Raw genomic sequence first — 23,926 nt, 5'->3', positions numbered from 1 at the left:
AAAAAAAATCCTTTGAGCTGTTGCATTAGTAGTTAGGGTTATAAATAAGTAAACACAAATTTACTTCCCTAACTTGATTAAAATAAAAATAAAATAATAGCATAAAATACATGATTGCATTTCTTCAGATTTTGTGTATTACAGTTGGGAAGCTAACCTGAAAATGTTTCATGTTGTGATGGGGCCCTACTGCTCGTCACTTGTAGGCAGCAAGCACTGCTGTGACCCTCCATGTGAGTTCAACAACATACCACCTCATTTATAGTCTGTTCTACTGGAGGAGTCCAATAAGCACTGCTTAGATTACATAAAAATATTAAATTGCTTAAAAAATTTCTAAGCATGTATTTTAAATTTCTGTACTTATTAGGGTTTGGTAACACTTTGTGCATCACACTTGAATAGCATTGTACTGCACAGCGCCCATGGTTTATTAATTCCTATCTTTTGTTGGGGACAATCATCTCCATTCTTCTGCTTCCTTTTACATCCTTTTAACTAAGTGGGCAGTAGTCTATGCTTGAAAAGAAAACAATTGTAAGGAAAATGCAGATAAGGCAGGGTCTATTTTCTTTGACCTTGTCTCCCTTTCCTCTATCTCCATCACATAGATCTTCCAGGGACATTCTAGGCACATCGTCCACAATGGTCTTGTTTCATTGGATGACTTTTTCTCACTTAATTAATCACCTGTCTTAGGGTTGGTTTAGCTCATTTCTGTGTCTCTAGAAAGAAATACTGCTGACATTTTTGTAACAAAATCAAATTAAGTAAAAAAAATTCTAAGTCACAGAATATTATACAAGAATGTCCTAATTTGATTTTTCAAGGGAAGTCTATGAGAATGATAAAATCTGAACATGAACAGTAATAAGATCTGAGAAAATTTCATAAATCTGCTCATCTTTGGAACTGTGTTATTGCTAGAAAATGTGTCTAATTGTTGGAAATAATGTGGCAGAAATAGAAAGGCCATCAATTGTTTGTTTTTAAGAAAAGCCATTATAGGTAATTAGATTTGAAATGGAATAGCAAGATATAAAGAAGGAGTATGGAGGTGGAGTATGAGGGAGATAATTAAGAATGTTGCATCTCTTAAGGATAAAAGATTAGAAATGAAAGCCTCATCACACTAAATGCTGTGGGGAATTCACCAATTTAATTTTTGCTCCGGTTTTTCTTATACTAGAAATTATCCAATAAAAGCATATTAGACACACTCAAGTCATGCAATTTTGATAAAATAAAAAAGAAAGGGAAGAGTGCACCATTTTAAATATTAAATTAGAAGCATAACTTCTTTTGAATTAGTAATTTTTGTGCCTTCACATTTGAAAAGATTTTTATCTCTATGGTAACCATGCAGAGAAATACACCATATTCATTTCTATCAGCTCCCAGTGAAAAGTATTTTAAGCCCATAGTAAGTTAGCAGTATACCATATAAAAATTTATAACTATAATCACAAGGATTTATTGATAAAAGACACAGGCAGGTCCACTTATCTGGTAAACTGGTCTCTTGACATTACCTAGCCTGGGAATTATACTTAATTAGCATGCTTCAAAAATTTTATATCATTTGAGAAAAAATAAATGACAATTTACAGAATATGTACAGAGCTATAAAAAGTGAAAATTGCCAAAAGCAATAAAGATAAGAACAATTTAATTTTGGCAATATTTTACTCTGACATTACTTAGATTATACCAATAAAACTAAGTTTTCCAAGAAGTTAGAACTGTATTCTAGCAAAATGGATTTATAAAACAAAATAAATGAATTCAGACAAACGGCCGATAACAGAAATGTTCTAAGATACCCTTGATAATTTACAAAAGAAAGAGGGCATAGATAGAGGAGGTAAAGAGAAATGCCTACATTTTCACCAGCTGCTTCAAGAATCTAGGAAAAGTCTGAAATTGCAGCAGTAGATCTTTGCTTCTCCAACTGCCCCACCCCTCTCCACCATTTTCAAGTTTGCTTTCTCTACTTCTGTAATTCTCTCTGCTTTCACTTGACTAATGGGTCTTGCTGTTCATGAAGGAAGAAAGCAGTAGCCATCAGAAAACTATGAACAGTCTTGAGACTGATGCCTGTTATGAACAGCAAAAGTTTAATTGAATTATATCTACACTGAAAAATTCTTTCTGTATGAGATGAATATGCACAGAGCTTTGATTCCTACTTTGCCCCCTAAATGAGTGGCCACGCCCCTTTTCTCCTCCCATGTGTCCTCAAGGTAGAGGTGCTGATCCATATTTACACGTGTGCATTTTCTAACCTTCGCTGGCACTTCTGGATTATTATTTCCTGTTGCTTGCACCTTCAGTTTCTCCCTACTCATTGACTTCCTTGCCTCAGTTTACCAATGTAGTCAATTACCAGAAAAAATATTTTCCTTAACCTCTCCAAATGTGATCGGATGCCAACTCTCTTTATACCCAGCTTCTGAAAAGAATAGTCTCTAATCCCCCGACTTTCTCAATACTTACTACAATTCCCGAGACCTAACCTGTAAAATGTCCTATCCACCTCTGCGCAGAGCAGTGACTCTTAGAAACCAGCTTCATTCAAGATCACTGATGGCTTTGCCTCATACCCCAGCCCCTCTGATGCCTGAAGCATTTCCAATCAGTTGACCACCTCTCCCCTTTCAAAACTTTTCTTATTTCTCCATACTTTTAACATTTTCATTCACCTCTCAACCCGCTACTTTCAAGGTTATTTTCTTAGTTATTTTCTTTCTCTAGTCTCTCTCTCTTGGCCATTCTACCCACACGAGTGGCTTCAATTATCACCATAAATTGATGATTTCCCAATAGTAAACTCTGTCCCTTTCCTTATGATCTTAATCCAGATTTTCAAGGGCTGGCACATTTCTATTTGCAGATCCTTTCAGCAGATCTAATGATATAGGCTTGGAATTGACTCCTTTTCCCCCAAAGAATGTTGCCCTCCAGGGTTTTCTACTTTGGTTAAAGCCATTATCACAATTTCAGATTTGATATGTCAGTAATCACTTTTTCCCCTGTTAACCATCACCCGAGGATATTTTTCCATTGATTTTTGAGAGAGTGGGAGGGAGGGGGGGAGGGAGGGAGGAGGTGACAGGAAGAGACAGAGAAAGAAACATCGATGTGAGAGACACACATTGATTGATTGCCTCCCACACATGCCCAGATGGGGGCCAAGGATCAAACCTGCAACCCAGGTATGTGCCCTTGACCGGGAATCAAACCTTGACCCTTCAGTACTTGAGCCAATGCTCTATCCACTGAACCACACTGGCCAGAGCAGTAATCACTTTTGATACATAAGTCCATTGCCTTGTCTCTCTGCTCATTTTTTCTCTGATGTCTGTCCCATCTTGTCCCATTTCACTCTGTTGTTTACAAATGCGACCTGATTTTAGCCTTTTATTATTTACTGATTAGACTAAAAGAACAGTTCGGTCATCTACTCTAATGTAAATACACCCCCTCTCTTTTTCTCTCTTGGTGGTGAGGTTAATATTATCAAAGTTTTCATTATGTCTTTACTTCCACTTAAAAGCCATTGTGGATGCTGCTTTGGTAATAATAGGGATAGTGTTTTATTCTGCCTCTGGTGCAGATGCTATTGGTGCCAAGTTTGGTTGGTACCCAACTACCATGGTGTTGGCTACTAATGACTTCTGCCTGAACCCCTCTGCCTTAGTCTACAGGAGCTGGAGATACTGAAATGGTACTTTCCCTATCCCCACCCAGTGTGTTTTTGGGTATCAAAGCTTACTTAGCTCCTTGCTCAAGGTAGGATCAAATCTGTGATGCTTCTGATTGCCTTGTGGGATCAGGCTGAGACTAGACTTCTGAAACTACATTTTTGCCTGCATTATTCCTCCTCCTTTTTCTTCTTTTCTCACTTTTTTTCAGGTTTCTTCTATAAATCATGTGCACAAGAATTCCATCTTAGATCATCCTTTTAGGGAAACCCAACCTAAGTCACTTCCATGGTACCTCATACAAAACAGGCACTAAATTTATTTTGCAAAATAAATTACATGTGTTTTCAATAGCTCTACTTTTCCCTGAAAAATGAAATATAACATATTGAAAAAACTAAAGTATTATCAAATTAAACTTACTTTGAGAATTCTGTGCTGTCACCGAAAGTAGCTCAAAATACTATGAAATTGCACAAAATTAAGGTCTTATATTATTTATTAGAAACATAATTTGCTAGCTTTCAAAGTCACTAGGCCATAAAATATTTCAAGTTCCAAATGTTTTGCATTTCTGAAAACTTATGTTAGTATTTCCCAAATTGATTAATAACGTGTAATTATTGGTTTTGGCAGCCACCCACACATGTATTCACTGTGTCCAAATGGATAAATAGCTTTGTACTTGACATTTCCAATGGTAAATGTACCAAGTAGCCACTTACGTATTCAGTGTGGTGTACTGAGTAAAAACACGGATGCAGGAGTATTAGCATATCACCACTGTGGTGGAAAGTGTCCTCTCCTTTTCCATTCTCTTTAAGTGTTTGTGTGGCTTAGTAGGTAATATTTTGACTCCTTCAGAGAACACCTGTCACCAGGGTGCTTTCAAAGTGTTTGTGGCTTAATCCCATTATATACCAGAGGGCTGAATTATGATGAAACATAGATTTAGATGAGAATTTTGAGTGATTTGCTGGAAGTCACAAGTTAACCCAATCCTACAGCTGATAAAGAGCAGCTCTGACTCCCATCCCTGTTCCCCACTGATCAGGCAAGGCTGGTTCCCAACTGGTGCTGCCAGATAAGCAGGCCATAGGGACATAAATTGCATTCTTTACAATATGTGGAGACCTGGACAGCGCCAACAGGACCTATGTACATTGTTCCTTATAATGTGTGGCCTTAATTAGAAAATAAAGTAGCTTTGGTTACATTCTCAATATCCTCCATTTTAAAGACATGCAAATCTAGACTTTGGTTTGGGACCACAAAATAAAATATGGTGTTCCTTCTCACATAGAATAACTAAGACATGAATAGCCCTGCAGCCTTGGAGAATGGCTGAATGTTTCGGGACCTCAGTTCCCTTATTTGGTGGACTGGAGTGACATTACAGTTCCCTTTCATCTCTAACATAAAAAATGTGATGACCCTGGTATGGGCCTTCCTCTCAGGCCCCTCCCTCTGAAGTGGCTCCATTCTCCCCAGACCTCAGGGCCTGGGTGTCTCCAGTTGGAAGGACTTCCCAAGAGATGGGATGCTATTTCCACAGCAGACACCAACCCTTAGGTCTTTTAATACAAACAAGCCATTCAGTGTCAGCATTCTATTTGAAAAACATGAAACATTGCCTCTTTACTAATCCAAATAACAGAGATAGCTTATACAGCTCTTCTGTTACACAAATAAATATTCATTTAAATGAGTAAGAACCCTAGCTCCTTATGGCTTAACACCTTATATATGTATTATTGAAACACAAACATTGGTTGTCATCTTTTTGTCGCAGTTGTTGTCACGGCCTTCCCAGGGTCCTTTGTCTTCTGTTTCAAGTGTGCTGCAGAGACTCACTAATTAGAGGGAAGTTTACCACGGTGGACCACAGGCACACTGTCATTAAATGGCTGTGATATTTAACTTGATCTAAGGGATGGCCTACTCTCAGAAAGTCTGGGCTGCATCTCCCACGGTGTCTCTTTTTCACCAGTTCTAATTAGAGTGAGCTAGCAGTTGTCTCCCAACATCTTGTTCTTTTGATTTATTGTTCCCACCAGTCATGGAGTGTGAGGCAAAAGGGGAGGTTTCTTGTCCTTGCTCCACAACTACTCCCTGGTGGACACTTGTCTGACATTAACATATTTTAGCTTCTTTCCCTTCTTCCTGCCTTACTCCATTACTTCAGAAGCTATGTTTGAGGCAGCTTTGGGGACACCAAGCTAGAATGAGCAGGAGTGTCTGGGTGGCAGGACATTAGGAGAAGATTCTGAAGTACAAATTTTCAGATAAAGCAGACCGGTGTCATTCCTTAAAATTTTGTCAATGTTTTCTGAAATTCTGATTCTATATCTCGAGGGACATTTAACTGACAAGAACCCTGAAATGCTATTAAGAAATTTCACAAATATTAAATCACACCTAAATATGTGACACAGTAAATGGTGAAGTCACATGCTTAATACTAAATCACATGCTATTTGGGACCTCATCAGTTAGGACTAGCACAGGAAGGTAATTTGTAAATGATCTATTTTTGCTCTGAGAAATGTATCATATGACAAAGGGACTAAAACTAGTATGTAATTCTTCTATTCTATACTGATTTCTCACTTAATCACTCAAATGAGGAATAAAACAATGGAAGCATATAGGTGACTTCATACACACATACAACATATAGCACCCAAAGCACATAAGTAAGAACTGAGTAAAGTCAGGTTACAAATATGTGTAACCTGTAAATATGATATATAGTGACACAGATACTTATAGTGTTTCAATGCCTTACATTCCTAGTACAAATGTTACTTCATACAAAGAAAATATAAATGCAAAATAAATCATTATATGGTTTAAGATATGGTAGAATTTATACTACAGTTCATTTTTTCTCTCTAGGTGGCGAATTTAACTCAATAAGAGTTTTTTCAATTATATAAAATCACCCTTTCATAAGTATTAATTTTAAAAGTCTCATAGGTAAACTGGAGATAGCTAGATAATCCTCAATGATGAGTTTCTAGAAAGACAACAAGAGAAAGCCAGCAGTATCAGCCATTAAAACAATAGTGAAGGTTCCCCAAAGTGAGCTTCGAAGCTCTGCAAAAAGAAATGCAGTGATAATTGTAGATTTGATCATTTTTATCTTCTGACTCTCATTAGTTTTATAAATTCTAGTAAGGTATTGGGGAAAAACTGCAAATCTCTTGGGACCTGAATAGGGTACACACTTTCCCAGTTACTCATTAGAAATGTCAGATAGGATCAAAGTTACTATCTCTTGTAAACTCTCAAGGCATCCTCAAGGAGACAGCCTTAGGAAATTTCATAGGAAGTAAAGTGGAAATTTAAAACATGCAATAAACATGAATTCCTCATTGTTGAATAAAGAACCTCTAAAATGTTACATAACATATGCACATGTACACATTTATATATGGATCCAAGCAAAAACGATGCTTCCCACCCCCCCTCACCCCTGTTCTACCTAGGACCAGAGCAGAATTATTATTTAAAACAAATTTCCTGTTAGCAATACAAATTCTTGGTACAAGGACATTAGTCATAGCTTTAGTGAGTGAGCAGAATTTTTGTATATGCTCACTGTGCATTTTACAGGTCAATGTCAGTTTTAATACATAAAAATAGGAAAACAATATTTTATTTCCCTCTAATTAGACTGTGCAACTAACCAAATTACTTTGTGAGCTGAAAATTTATCACTGTTCATTCTTTTCTTCATAAGGCTCCTCCCCCAAATTCAGGCCCATGTAAAAGAATTTAATTGCAAATACAGAGAATTGTTAGTGGTTCTACCAGCCCCTGAACTTGCTTCATTGAAACTCTGAGGTCATTTTATGGCTGTGGAGTTAGCACTGTGGAATAAGCTATCCTAGAGCGAGAAGAAATGCTTTTATACTATGGGGGGCGGGCAGTCCTGACCTGCTTTACTGGCTTGCTGTGTTCTACGAAGCCTTCACTGAATATGGGCAGGCTATCTGGGTAAAATTTCACTTGAAAAAGATATCAAGTCCCATAAAAGCAAATAAGCTTAAGGAAAATTTTGCTTAGATGAGTTCTATAGCATGTGTTGATTTCACAGAGGCAGTGATTTTGTTGTCCTTTTTCCTAATGAGACTGATATAACTCAGGAATTATTAGAACATTATTTATATTACTTGTGTCTTCTTAGATAAAGGATATAAATCAATCCAGAAACAAGCCAAAAGAAGAACAAGGTTTTTCCATGAACACTTGGTGAATTTATACATGATCAGCACAATGCATGCACTAAATAAGCATTAAGGCCTCAGCTACTCCACGATGATGACACCAATCCTCATCTCTACTCCTTTAAATTAAAATTTTTTAGATATTTCATTTTATTATGAAGCTGGATCAACACTGGGCCTCATAAAGCTTCTGGGGTATTATAACATGGGGGAGGACATACAGAGAAAGTAAGAATTCAGGTAAGAGTTCAATAAGATGGGTTCAATGGAGTGGGAGTGAAAACAGTCAATTTACTTTATATAATTTTTCTTGGCCAACTAGATATTCTCTTTAATCAACTCCTACTACTCTGAAGTTATATACTTTTTCCCTTCTATAAACAGCTTCAGATCACTAGTCTTGGAATGAGAATCATGACAACAGCTAATTCATAACCAGCACTCTCCTTCCAACAACTCTGGGGGTGTTATTACAATCTATTTTGTAAATGAAGACACTGAGGCACAGAGAGGGTGAGGAACTTGCCTAAGGTCACACAGCTAATGAGTGGCAAAGCTGGGACTTAAATTCAGGCTGTGTGGCCCTTGAGCCTAAACATCAACCCCATGTTGCTCATATCCTAAGAAGCCAGCAGGCCTCCCATACTTTTGCAGGATTGACCATCAGATTCCTACCTGTCGAGGAAATATGACCCATTCCTTTGCCATTAAGACTGGGCTGGTGTGAAGGGACACATCTTGTAGGTTGAGAGCTACCTATGTTCAGGTTCTCTGCTATTTAGAATGCAGGGAATCCTGACCCCAGACACAGGCTTCAAAGCTGGCTTCGAGCAAGCACTTCAAAGGAAAGTAAAATATGCACAAAAATGTTGGAAGGAGGGTTAGTTGCCCTGAAATGAAAAAAAAAAAAAAGAGAGAAGGGAATGGGAATGGCTGGAGAAAAAAAAAAGGCACAAGTATAGAAGCTAAATTGAGAGCATGGTAGGAGGAATTTAAAACTTAAATATTCTGTTTAGGACCCAGCAACAGAAATGCAAGAGTGAGGTGTCATTTTGGTCCAACCAAATAAATTTCTGTTTGTGGAAGTAAGCAGAGCTGATTCACCAAATGTTTGTGTGAGGTTGTTTTTTTGTTTTTTTTCAGAGACCTAGAGCAATTTCTTTTAAAAAGACCATGGTAGTTTTATACCAACCTTAAAATTAAGATTATTCAGTCATGCACCTTATGTAACTGTAAAGGAGAAATCCAAGGTTATGCTAAAATAAAACTATTTTTTTATATTTTGGGGGATTCTATTAGGAATATTAGGAAATCCTATAAGGAATCTCTATCTTAGAGGGAATGTTTATAAATGCCAGTTCTTTTGAGATGTTCATGTAAATGTCAATGAATATGCTCAGCTCTAAAATCCTTCACTTTTCACTAAGATACTTTTCTGGGGTGCCTCTAGTTCCTGCCCTTATCCCTCCACCAGATTTCCCACTGATGCCTCTCTTCCTCACAATCCACCATTTCTCTCATACCTTTTCTTATAATTTATGTTTCCAACTAGAGGCCTGGTGCATGAATTTGTGCACAGGTGGGGTCCGGCTGGCCTGCCCCAATTGGGGCCAATTGGGCCCGGCTGGCTGGAGGGAGGGGATGTGGGAGATTGGCCAGCAGGCTCCGCCCCCTACTGGGGTGGGGGGGCTGATTGGGGGCAGGGCTAGCTGGGGGGAAGGGCTGTGGTGGTTGACCGGCTGACCCTGCCCCCTGGTCGAACTCCGGGTCGAGGGGACAATTTGCATATTAGCCTTTTATTATATAGGATGCTCTCCTGATTATCCAACTAAAACCTCTCAGCTGGCACCAATTCCAACCACCTCTTTTCTTATCCATCATCTCTGTTACAAATTTAAATCCTATTGAGCCCTCCTTGCATCTTGAACCTCTCTTCTGCTGACTTATTGGCCCTACAGTGTCCTGGCCCTCTGTCCTCATGACGTTTTCTATTATAAACTCCAATGAAATGTAAAAATTACTGGCCTTACCTTTAAGTATGTGTGTATGTATATATATGCACACCCACAAATATATTTCTATGCCTAAAAGAGCTGAATTCTACCTAACTCTTGCACAGGGAAGAAATAGTGGCACTAATATGGACCTAAATGTAAATATGGAAGCATGCTCATTTCTTAAATTAATTAAGCTTTCTTTCTTTCAAGTAGCTTATAAAGCAGATTATATCACTGAGAATATTTAAAAATAATCATTTGTAAATGTGGATAATGTCAATAATACCTACTTGTAGCTACCTTTTCTTGATAAATAGAACACCTATAAAAGACCAGTAATAATGACAAACCATGTCTAACAGCAGCTTTAAAGTCTGTTCTTGCCAAACCGGTTTGGCTCAGTGGATAGAGCGTCAGCCTGTGGACTGAAGGGTCCCAGGTTTGATTCCGGTCAGGGGCATGTACCTTGGTTGCGGGCACATCCCCAGTAGGAGGTGTTTCTCTCTCATCGATGTTTCTAACTCTCTATCCCTCTCCCTTCCTCTCTGTAAAAAAAATCAATTATATTTTTTAAAAAATAAAGTCTGTTCTTTAGTTTCTTACACTGTGTCACTCTTGATAGAAGAGAAAATAAAGGTAATATAAAATGATCTGGACTCTGCATATTTATAAATGGAGTAAACTTACAGAGAACAGTGGTTGAACTTTATAATTTGAATACATTCCTCCACAATTATCATGAAGAATAGGTGTTTAATTTATTCTTTAACCCAACTTCTGAAATGTAAGCTTCCTAGGGTACAATCTCAATTTCAAGCATTATTATTTTTTAAAAAGCCTCATTCGAATATTTTCTTTATTTTAGCTAGTGTGACAAAGACTCTCATAATTATCTTACAGGCCAAATTAAGAAATGTGGGTGGGAAGGAAGTAGAATTCAAATGTATTTGTAAGTTATTTGATTATCATGCCACAGGATATCAATGGTAGACAAGATGGCAGCCTTTGCTGGTGTTACATAGAGATGCCAGACCCTGTTCTAGTCAGGATTTATTAATGATTTGAATGAGTACTTAGAGGGGAGACTCATCAAAATTTGAGATATGTGAAACTGGGAGCTATTTCACTGGGGAAACAAAACAAAACTAAAAAGCCCAACTAACAGAATGGTATTATGGACTAATCCAGAAGATGAAATTTAACAATGACATGGATCAATTTCTACTCAGTGATTCAAAAAGGCAACTATACAACAATATGGGTGACTATATGACTTGGCAGGGTTTTTCATTAAAACAAAAGAGGAGGAACTGAATTGACCACATCTGTACGCGCAAAAGTGCAATACCATTGTACCCTTAAAAATCTGTTAAGAGGGTAGGTCTCAGGTTAAATGTTCTTCTCACATGCACATGCACTCACACACATACATGTACACACATGAGCTATGCCATCTCAAATTACTTAGGAAGTATAAGTGTTTTTTTAGTTAGAACTGAAAAATCTGTTTATTATTATTTTCTAGTTTATTGAGTTATACTTGATAATTAAAAATTGCACATATTTAAGGTGTATATCTTTATGATTTGATATATAGTTACATGTTGTGAAACATTCACCACAATCAAGCTAACTTAATCCAGCCATCATTTCATATTTACTTTTTTCGTGTGTTGTAATAACACTTAAGATATACCCTTTTAGCAAATTTCAAGAATATAATACAGTACTGTCAACCTATGTTGTACATTAGATCTCCATAACTTATTTATCTTGGATAACTTAAACTTTGTATCCCTTAACCAACATATCTCCAAATCTCTCTCCCCACCCCCACTAATCATCCTCTACTCTCTTTTTCTATTAATTAAACATTTTTAGATTTTACTTATAAGTGAGAATATGCAGTAGTTGTTTTTCTGTATCTGGCTTATTTCACTTAGCATAATGTCTTCCAGGTTCATCCATGTTGTCATAAATGGCATGTTTTCTTTTTTTAAAAAAAGCTGAATAATATTCAATTTTGTGTGGAAAATATATATCTTTCTTTATACATTCATCTGTCAATGGACATTTAGGCTGTTTCCAGATCTTGGCTATTGTGAATGGTGCTGTGATGAACAAGAATAAATATCCCTATATTATCTGTAGAAATTATAACATTTCGTCTTTCTGATAATAGCCATTCTAGTATATATGACATATCATTGTGGTTTTGATTTGCATTTCCCTGATGAATAGCAATGTAGAGCACCTTTTCATATACCTGTTAGTCATTTATATGTCTTCCTTTGAGAAATGTCTATTAGGTCATTTGCCCATTTTTAAATAGGATTATTGATTTCTTTGTTACTGAGTTCCTTATATATCTTGGATATGAATTAGAGAGTATAAGTTATCACTAAATTTCCAGGAAGGAGTAGTTATTAGAAGGAAAATGTTCCCTGGATGATGAAGACTGCATTTAATTCAGAAACAGATGCAATATACACCTTGGCCATCACTGTGAGAACACAGAATAAGAAGCTCAGAAATTAACCTCATAAGGTCATTTCATCTAGTTCTCTGCCCCAATGGGTTAAATGCTTAAGACAGCCTCAAAGCACAGATCTAAGATAGTAATTTTTATCACCAAGACTATTTAAATTTTGATTCAGATAGATTAATGAACTCTTAAATGGAGAGGGGCTAGAGAGTTAAAGGGGAAACTACTGTACACATTTGTGCTGCCAATCTTGAAAATATATAGAATTTTCTGAATTGTCTCTGTCAAAATCTCAAATTTCAGCTCAACACTCAGATTTCAGCCTTCAGACAGTTGATACTCTCCTTATGCCTCTCTGCTTGCTATATTTTGGGTTTATTTCGATTAGTGTCAGAAATAAGTAACCCCTGGATTAGCAATGCCTGCCAGTTGTTCCAAGTTTACTTACCCTCTGACCCTCTTTTCCAGGTGGACCTTGGGGGCCTTGAATCCCCAGGGAACCCTATGAGGAAAAAAGGACACATGTTAATGGCCTGTTTCATGTACACCTGCCTCACAAAGAATGTTGTGAAAATTAATACCTACTGTACTGTTCAAACAAAACTTTTAAAGTGATTTGAGCTCTTTCAAGATTAGACTACGTAATATATTAATAACGATGAACTGTCCTACTCTGAATGGTCTATCTTTATAGTTAACTCCAGAAAAGAAAAAAGGTGACTCAAAACCTGGTGTGAGGCCCAATGTTCACTGCCAGTGAAAACTCCCACATGATCAGAACCATGTTTCACCAAACTAATGTTTGCAGGCAGAAAAATATATATTTAAACACTATAAATACAACTATATTTTCAGTAGAGAGTAGCTCTGTAAGTATCGCTAAGAAAACACATGGTTATGAGAATGGCTTCAACATATGTCTATTCATAACATTTAATTTTTAGTATCATAGACATTATTTAATACTTTCTCATAATTTTGCCAAGTGGTAGGGAAAATAACCATTTGTTCAGATCATAAAAAAGGCCCAGGAAATGCCTGTTGTTGTTAATCTGAAAGTTAAGTCTCCTGATTCTTACAGATAGTTACTGTTACACAAAAATTCCGATTCATCATGACCCTCAAACTGCTGGTTATATAAAATCTTCAGCAGTTATTGCTAAGTTGTTACCACGCTGAAAGCTCATTCTTAGTATCTCCTGATCTTCCTCCTTCCTTATCCACCTGCAATTGTGGGAGATTTAGGCTCTTTTTCTCTCAGTCCACATTCTCTCGTCAGTGGGCTTTGAATTCTCTAGGCTAATAATTCTAAGATTTATAACCCAAGTTTATTTCCTGAGCTGAAGATCCACATATCCAACGGTCTGCTTGACCATACCCATGGTCTCCTCTAGCTCGTGGGCATTCAAAGTTTGGCATGTAAAACAGCGGACTTAGGACCCTCTCTCAAAAGTGAGATCTTCCAGCATTCCTCAACTCAGTAAATCCACACAACATCCTCTTGTGCTCATACAAAATCTAGAATGCATCCTCCATACATTCCTGTCTCAAAGTTCTTTTTCACATCCAGTGACCAAGTCCTTGTAATGCATTTCCAAAGTATATTTGGATCCATCTATATCTATTCTTAATGCTCCCATTATCAATTCTTGCTTGCTCATCTGTAAGAGCTCCCTCGTTGACACTAGACACAGACTCACCATTCTCTACATCACAGCTAAATTGACCTTGAGAAAACCCAGCCTGACCTTCCCTGACTTTCCACGTGAAGAGACGGTTGCCTGTTTCACAGTCTCACAGTGTCTTATTCTTGTCCTTTAAAGTACTGGCCACAAGTTCATTTAAATGATTGTTCATGCAATGATCTGTTTCTCTCACAAGACTCTAAGGACCATAGCAAAATCTGTGTCTTATTCATCATGGGATGTGCCTTTTAATGTCTGAGTAAAAAATAAAATTCATATAAGGAAATCAATTAACTGCTTTTGGGTAAAGGCAGTAATTTTGAAATGATTTTGCAAATGTTTATGATTAATTGATCATCTATTAAATGACTTAAATGGCTTGAATAAATGAGAAGTCTAGTACTATATATTCAAACAAACCTGGAATCACCTTCATTTTAAAAGAAACATTCTATTGTTACCCAATTTAAAAATAATTAGGATTCATTTTTATAATATGACCTTTTTATTTAAAAGTCATGGCTACTGTTAAACTAAAACATCAGATGTGCTTGTGATGACCTATTATTATTTATCATGTATATATTCAATTTTTCCTTTTTTCATAAAAACTAAATTTTCATAATGTTGTAAAGCATAATTTTACTATCTAATTTTATTTTGAATAGAAAAAGGTTATAAACAGGTTATTTTATTTTTTTCATTCAGTTAGGTTTCATTTGACTAAAGTTGTCAGAATTTAGTATGAATTGTTGAAACTAATTTTCTAAAAACATTAGTATAAAAAATTCTGCACATATCACCAACCCACAGTATTCCCTATAAATCTTTCAGACTCTTCCATAAAACACTATAAAGTGTAGGTATTTATAATTTCAATTCTCTTATCTACTTTGGAAAAAGTTACTATTACAGGGATATATGGAGTTATGTAACCAAGGAAAGTTGGCTTACTAGGCCAACATAAGGTTGGTAAATTCCTAATGTGTATAAGAAAACAAATGCTGAAAACCAAATATAATAAGTATTAATTACAATATAATTACAGGGAGTTGTGTCATTATTTACAAGAAGGACATAATCTTGGCTCTAGATTAAATGCTTCCCTCTTGCCCTTAGGAAACTATTATAATTTCATGAATAGTCAAACTTATATATAACATTTTTGACATCCATCCAAATGCTGACAGCCCTTTCAGTGTTTTTAAACACGAGCCACTAAAAAATACACACACCAAACATTCATCAATGGAGTACAATTAGTTCTGAGCCACATAGAATAAAAGTTTTACTTCCTTTACTTTCTGAAGAAGTTACATAGCAAAAGCTTACATAATGTAAAAATATTAAAATTGATTTAAAATGTATTCAGGAGAGTAAAAATGATATATGAGAACGTTTTGTGAGCAATGTCCAAACAGTAAGATAAAGTTCACTCTCACATATAACCCACTTCTATGCCTCTTGGATCTTTGTGATTCTGAATCCTCCCTTCACCTTTAACCTCTGCTAACTCTAGGACCTATTGGAAATTATTTTTAATCTCCAATGGATTATTCACTATTTGAATTATTCATGACCAATTTTAATCATAGCCACATTGCATTAATGTTCAGAATATTTTTGAGCTACCCTTTATCAAATATTAATTGAAATTTACAAAGAAAAAGTATATGATATTGTCATTGGTAAAGCACAGGCCAACCAACTGCAGAAAAATCATATTTTTTACGATGCATTAAAATTTGGTGATGATTTATTATTTAAATTATCCAGCTCACTACTCCTCTCATTTAGTAAGGTCTAAAAATGGACTTACTTACCACATACTATGACAATTATAGATACACTGAAGCTCCAGCTTACTAAATTAAACTTGGGTACAGCTCAGCATTTGTCTCAGAACTCTCCCACAATTCATTCTTACTATGGCCTTGTAAATGCCATTATGCATGTATTTTACTTATTATTTTAATTAACTAAGAGTTCTAGAGGATTACTTATATATTTGTTAATTAAATTGGGGTGATTTTGGTTAATAAAATTATATAGGTTTCAGCCCTGGCCAGTGTGTCTCAGTGGTTACAGTGTCAGCCCGAGCACCGAAGGGTCTTGGGTTCAATTCCTGATCAAGGGCACTTACCTGGGTTGCAGGTTCGATTACTGCCCCAGTCAAGGCATGTGTGGGAGGTAATCAATCCAATCCATGTGTTTCTCTCACATGGATGTTTCTCTCTCTCCCCCTTCCTCCCTTCCACTCTCTCTAAAAATTAATGGGGGAAAAAATCCTTGAGTGAGGATTAACAAAATACAACAACAAATTATATAGGTTTCAGGTATAAAATTATACAATACATCATCTGTATACTGTATTGTGTGTTTACCTACCCAAGTCCAGTCTCCTTCCATGACCATTTATCCCCTCTTTACCCTCTGCTACCTCCCCCACCCTCCTTCCTAGAGGACAGAGGATTATTTTTTTCTATCTTCTACCACACACAGAAGAGACTCAATAAACACCTAGTAAATTGAAAGAAAACAGAGATAGAATAATACTAAGTGGTGGTGGTAGGGAATAGGTTTCTGCTGCCCATATAATCATATTCATTTTCAAAACTTGGACTTGGACTTTAATACCACATTGGAGAGCCTTCAGTCTCCTCTTCATTCCTCATATAAAGTGATCATTTCATTCTCTGATGCCTCACAGTTAGTTTATTTAAGAATTATCATTTACCACCTATGACATCACCTCTGTTATGGAACTTATTTATATTTCTGACCACTACTTGAGATTTAACAGATTTATACCATTTCTCTAGTTAGAGAATCATATCTTAAGTAACTTTGTGCACATGGCACATCTGCATAATGCGTACATTATTTTCTTTGATTTAATTGGCGAAGACTAATGCCTATCCATTTCTTTCTACTTTTTCAACCAGTTAGTTGGCTATAAAAATAACTGTAAGTTGGTTTATTCCCAAATTCCACAAACGTAAAGATTTATTGCTTTTTGGAAAGAGAAACTTGAGAATGTATTTAGGATAGTCATGATGTAAACATCTGCATGTGTCTATCAGGCTTTTTTTTTAAGTGAAATTCTGGACAATAAAATGTTGACCAATAACAGAATTCATGAGGCTGTTACCTCTTTGGGTTAGGATAAAAATATGCACAAGCAGTCCAATCCAGCTAAGCCATTCTAAGTTCCACTGGATACCTATTACAGAGGGTTCCATTTCACACAGCCCTCTCTGGAAAATCGGCTGATTATTTAAGACAGACTAGAACTTATCATCAGGGAAGCTCCTGTAAATATTTAACTGGGAAATTACTTAGAATTAACTGGTTCAGAACATAATTTTGAAGTGTTTAACAAATACAGCAGATGTTTAGTAGAGTTAATAGGGTAGATTAATTGCATGTGAACACATCTTCATTTGTGAAAAGAGGCAAGCTATATTCATAACTTCTCAATCAAAGAAAGGAGCTGAAGTGAACAAGGAGAGTTTCATTTTAATGTATTATTTGCACTCCCTTGCCAGGAATGTTGAGGAACATATGATACCTAAAACTGACTTCAACAAAAATGTTATGCAAGTAAGTGTATTTTAACTGTTATGATTATTGCTTTAGAATATGCTTCATAAACTTGAAACATAAGATTAAGCAAAAACTGAATAAATTCTTAACATGCCACTAAGGCATTTTCTGTGTTTCAAATAGAGTGTATAAAATTAAAGTTGAAAACAGACTTTATCTGTTTTTATAGAAAGTTTCATGCTTTAATATGAGAACAATGGGAAGAAATTTTATAAGTTGGAAACATCAAAACAGATTACAAAAAACAAATAAATAAAAATATAAAAGGCATACAGTCCAGTCATGGGAAGAGATTTTCATATTAGTTCCGAGAAGTGGCATTTAAGACTTTATGCTTGTAAATTAAAGGAGCAACCAGTTTTATGTTATTTCACAGAAGTATAATGACACAAGAAAGAATTTCCCTCAGGGTGTGTAAGTATTCAGAAAGAGAAATTCTATGTTATATTTCAAAAGCCTATCATTTTATCATAAGCAGTTGTCAGTGCATGCTAGGAAATAGATGTCTTTGAATAAAGAACAATAGAATCTCTTCCATATACTGAAAGAAGCCCTTCAAGCCTGTCTAGTAACACTGACAAGAGAAAAATAAGAACTGTCACTAGAAAGAATACTCTATGAAATATCTGTGTGGACAGAAATGCTTCAATCATTATCATTTACAGTAAATAGGTTTCATAACTAGATGGACAAATTTACCCTACCTTTGACAATTTAAAAAATAGAGGTCATTTGTAGTGCTTTCAAAACTTAATTTCATTCTAAAGTCCTGGCAGCATTTTAAACATGAGACATAAATGAATTATGGTCCCATGTGGATGCAGGGATAGATTTTAACAATAATCTTTTTCTATGCTTTTTGAACTCAGAAATCCCATTTCTTTTTGTTATATAGATTCTGAAATAGCAAGTCCTCAGTCACTACCGATTCAGTCAATTAAACTAAATGTACTATAAATTAAGTAATAGAATATATAGTCTGTAAATTTAGATTTTGTACTTTCCTCTAACAATGATTTTTGCCCTTATTTGAGACATTCCATTTCATAAATTGTATATATTCTTGGTTCCTTTCCACTTTGCATATTATCTAGCATAATGGACTGCATTTAGTAGGTGTTAAATGGATGAATGACTGCTAAGATTCTGATTCTTTACACTTTTCTTGGTACTTCTGCTGTAGTGAGAACATTAATTGTCATAACTACAGAAATTCTGATTTAGAAACTTACATTATTCATCAAAGTAATTCAAGTATAATTCTTATACTTCTATATGGATAAGTTTGTCCTTCATTAGAGGAAGAAATACAACCTGAATTCTTTGATTTATCTCACAGTGATGAGCATTAACAACTTAGTTTTTGAAAAACAACATGAACTAAAAAGATTAAAGCGTCCAACCAAACCATTTATTAATAAATAGAACCAATCAAGTTACTTAAAATGTTATCATTTAAAATAATGTAGTTTCACATTTGGTAATTATTCTTGATTTACTTTCATTTATTTGTCATAAGTAATTTCACATTTTGGTCATTTCATATTTATAATTATTCTTGACTATGAAAACCTGTGTAGATTTGCTTTATTTTGATGCTAATCTAATACATGAAGTCATTTGATTTCTGTGAACTCAAAGATCTGTTGACAAGTAAAAAAAATTGAAAGGCTATGGTCTGTCAAGTCTATTTGTATCATGTCTTAATGATTTATGAGGGAGAATATATATGATTGATTCAGTTTTAATGATTAGCCTGATCAAATAACAGTCTGTATTTCTGGACTCGATTTTCCACAGGTAAGTGGCCACATGGAAACATGGTTCCATTGCACAAAGAGGGAATAATCTACACACAGGCTGTTTTAAAATGTATTCTGATGTTTTCTGAGGAATGGACAGCATGATAGAAATGTAAGTCCAACTTTAATATCTTCAATAACTTTTGTGTTTGGGTTATGCAACACAAGTGACCAGAATGAAGAAAACTTAATCTAGCAATTTCAGGGTTAAAACATAACTCATTACAGAGATGTTCACACATCACATGAAAGACTCAGGTATTTAATGCAGATAACTGTAATGATGATTTATACAATATCAGGCTAAGTTACAATTGAGTAAGCTGGTGAAAACCAAACTTTTAAGAGGGGAAAATGCTGCATACCATAATAAAAAAATCAATATTAAAAACATACATTTAAGTACTTTTTCCTATGAAGTAAGACTTAACTATACAGTGCATTTTGGTAATTTATGTACTAACTAATCAGTAAAGTAGTTGCATTACCTATTTATCAGCTTTTTATAGATACATTTTTATATTGATAAAAAAGACTAACCCTTGAAAATGTTAGAATTGTCTGACTTAGTTAAATACATCTGAGGGATAACTTCTTTTTCCTTTTAAAAATCTTTACCTAAGGACATGCTTATTGATTTGAGAGAGAGAGAAAAGGACAGAGAATTTGATCTGTTGTCTTCTCATATTGGGGATCGAATCCGTAACCTCGGTATGTGCCCTGACCAGAATCAAACCCCACAACCTTTCAGTGTACAGGACGATGCTCTTACCAACTGAGCCACAGTGGCCAGGTCTCAGTAATGTACTGATTATTGTAGGTCAATGGACAAATCAGTTCTATATACATATTTCTTTAAACACAACCATTTAGAAATGGAGTAAAACATTTACCCTTCATAATCTCATCTACTTAATGATTGAATAACTCAAGGCTGTGTCAGAGTAACTTCAATTCAGTGCCAGTGGCATTAATAAGATTAGTTGTGATGTGTCATATTGACCCTTCAGGATGTTGTTCCTATGTCACTCTTCAATCTGCTGGCTTGGCAACACTATGTGTTTTCCAAGTAAGCAGAACTGATTTATCAAAGCCAGAAACAAACCACTTCATTTTCAAGCTACCGATCAAACACTAGACTAGAAAGTTAGCATGAAAGTAAATTACAATTAATGTTTTCATAATATTTCAATAAAATGGAGAAATAAGAAAGATATTTTCAAGCTTCTGAAAAAGAATAGTGTATCAAGGGAACAAATCAAGATAATTTGAGAGTCATTGTACTAATATACAGCTATAACAAGCATACAAACAGTAGTGAGTAAAAAGACAATACGAACAACACATAAAAATACTTTCATACTTGCACAGAACCAAAAGGTAGAAGCCCATTGTCATTTTAACAAATCATTTGAAAACCTCCACACACTCACAATAACGGGATTTGTTTTTAAAGATATACAATGCATAAGAGAATTGTTGAGGAAGAGGTTAGAGAATTGGCATTGAGTACCTGCTATTGTCAGAAATCCCACTAGTCATTTTACATAAGTGATTTTATTTAATTCTAACAACCCTAAGAAATAGAATTTTCCCTTTCATAGATGAGAAAAACTTCCTAAAATAACACTGCAAATAAGAGGGGGACCTGAACTGAAACTCAAGTATGTCTGACCCAAAGCTCTATCCCACTTTTCAACGTATTCTACTTCCACTTCCAAAGAAATATTTGGAGCATAACATTTATGTGGAATATGCATCATCATAGTGCTTGAATGGAGTTTCAGGTCAATCTCACCAGATTTAAAACACAGCATCATCCTTTATGTTTTTATACAGAAAGGTATTAAACTTTGCAGACTATATTAGGAAACTAAGAAGTGGTTGTAAAACAGAGTGGCATTCTATTAAAAAATGGAATGAAAAATCAACAGCCTGATTGAAAGTAAAAATAGCAAAGCCCCAGAAAGTCATCTGAGGATTAGAATAGGGGGGAGCTGAATGGGGCAGTAGTAAGGTTAGCAGTGTTGTGGTAAATTAACATTTGCTAGGATTTGTTTTTAAAAGGTATACAATGCATAAGAGAATTGTTGGTGACAATTCTCCATCGATTAGTTTGCATTTCCACTTGTCTTGTGAGTCACTATGTTCTGAACTATCTTTTCACCCTTCAGGTAGTTGTCTATCCAAAAGGGGACCTAGAAAGTTCCAACTTAATTCTGGCTCTGCCACCTAGATGCTCTTGTTGACTTGACTGACATGGTCCTAGACTAAAAAGATAATGGCCTCTTGGTTTAGCACATTGCTCACTCAGCACCCACTTGGCTAACGTGGGGGACAGAATGGGTCTCTGTAAGTTTTATTAAAATGTCCATGTCCTTGTTGATGAATTTAGATTGCTGCCTCACATCTAGGGGAAAGATCAATTCAGAAACTTGAGAAAATAATATAGCTTTCTAAGGTGAATTTGGGTAATTTGTAGGATTTGATCAGCTGGTTGGGTCTGGGATCCTATAGGTTGGCCTCATCTACTTGCTTGGGGTCATTAATGGTAGCCCTCATTAAATTCCATATGAGACTGAACAGTTTTGGTCCCAGCCTCTGTTTGTAGGGATAATCAGAATGGTTGATAGAGTAGCATACTCATAGGAAAATTTGTCAGAAGTCAAGACAGTAACATAGAAAAGAGGGAGGAATATTGTTGGGAGACAATGGATCTTTCCAGGGTCTTTCATGTTCCTTCATGTCTTATGAGGGAGGTACTAAATGCCGTTTTGTTCTGAACTCTCTTTTTAAGGCTGTTTATACAGAAAAACAGAGGGCAGGTTTGCTTACTGTTCAGAATAATAAAGAGAATGTCTCCCTCTGGGGCAAAGAGAAGGTTCTCTTGTAGACCATTATGAAAGACTTGGGTTTCCTGAGCATGGCGTTCTTCAGTTGTGACACAAACATACTGCGTGTCAGTACCTATGGATTACTCCTGCGGCCTGGCAGCAAGGCAGCCAATGCAAACAGGAAGCTCATGCTCCCACTGCCATGAGTGATCCTCTTTTCTCTCTGGCTCAGTCCATGAAACTGTGGCAGGCTAAACTGCAAGTAGGATAAAATTTCATACCTTTCACAGTTCTTGACACTGGTAAGTCGAACCTTGCTCTATAATAGGAATATATCTGATTTAATTAAACTATTCTTTATATTTAACCTCTAACCTCTTAAAATAATGTGATGAAATAGAATTTAAAGAAAAATTATTATTAAGAAGTACAAATTGGCAGTGACAAAGTAGTCACAGGGATGTAAAGTACAGCATAGGGGATATAGTCAATAATATTGTGATAACTATGAATGGTGCCAGGTGGGTACTGAAAATATCAGGAGGGCCACTTTGTAAGTATATGATTGTCTAACCACTATGCTGTACACCTGAAACTTATACAAAATAATATTGAAAGTAAACTGTAATGGGAAAATTAAAAGAAGTATTATTAAAGGGTATCTACTAGATCATAGATAAATTAAATTTCTTTAGGGAATGTAAAAAAAGGGAAGAATAGAATTTTAGAGTTGGAAATGACTTTTGAAACCATCTGTTTCAACCCCTAAATATTAATAGGTGACATGACCAAGGTGAATAAATAAACAAAAATAGTTGCATATCTCAGGGCAGATTTTGGGTTTCTCACAGCCATTATATTATATCTTTATTTCTCAAAAGATGAAATGGATTAAAATATAAAAAGCTTCTGGTTATGTCTGCAGTATATTGAACAGAAAGTAGGATTCTTCAAGTAAGGAGATAATTCCAGTTGCCCACAAACATCATGACTCTCCAAATGATAAAAAAGAAAAAAAAAATCAGGGGTAGTAAGTGACATCAGGATTGCCATTGCTGAAAACTGTTAATATAGGAGAAGGTGACTATCTGCCCTAAAACCTGCTCTTTGTTATGATGTATAAGTCAGAACTCTTATATTATCCTCTAGATATTTTCACTGTAGGATTTAGTGATATTTTACTTTAATAATATGTTCGTCAGTGAAAAATATCTGTTTCCCCTACCTATGAAGAAGAAATTTTTTTTAAAATATATTTTATTGATTTTTTACAGAGAGGAAGGGAGAGAGATAGAGAGTTAGAAACATCAATGAGAGAGAAACATCGATCAGCTGCCTCCTGCACATCTCCTACTGGGGATGTGCCTGCAACCCAGGTACATGCCCTTGACTGGAATCGAACCTGGGACCTTTCAGTCCGCAGGCCGACGCTCTATCCACCGAGCCAAACCGGTTTTGGCTGAAGAAGAAATTTATTGAGTAGCTACACTGCACCAACTACTTTTAATCTCTGGTGGTACAGCTATACATAAGATACCCCCCCCCGGGCTGTCCTCCTGGAGGTTATATGAGAGGTAAAGG

At 35.7% G+C, this 23,926-nt stretch overlaps 1 protein-coding gene across 1 annotated transcript in view; it reads right to left on the bottom strand.

The window, feature by feature from the left end:
- Positions 1-23,926, bottom strand: part of COL19A1 (collagen type XIX alpha 1 chain) — a 277,248-nt gene that overhangs the window by 120,249 nt on the left and 133,073 nt on the right. The window contains 1 exon segment of the mRNA XM_023754306.1: positions 12,867-12,920. Coding sequence (XP_023610074.1) covers positions 12,867-12,920 — 54 coding nt within the window.

This window comes from Myotis lucifugus, unplaced genomic scaffold, assembly GCF_000147115.1.
Source record: "Myotis lucifugus unplaced genomic scaffold, Myoluc2.0 scaffold_59, whole genome shotgun sequence".
In the NCBI taxonomy this organism is placed as follows: domain Eukaryota; kingdom Metazoa; phylum Chordata; class Mammalia; order Chiroptera; family Vespertilionidae; genus Myotis; species Myotis lucifugus.
Note: the sequence above shows the minus strand (reverse complement) of the source record. Positions and strands in the feature narration are given on the sequence as shown.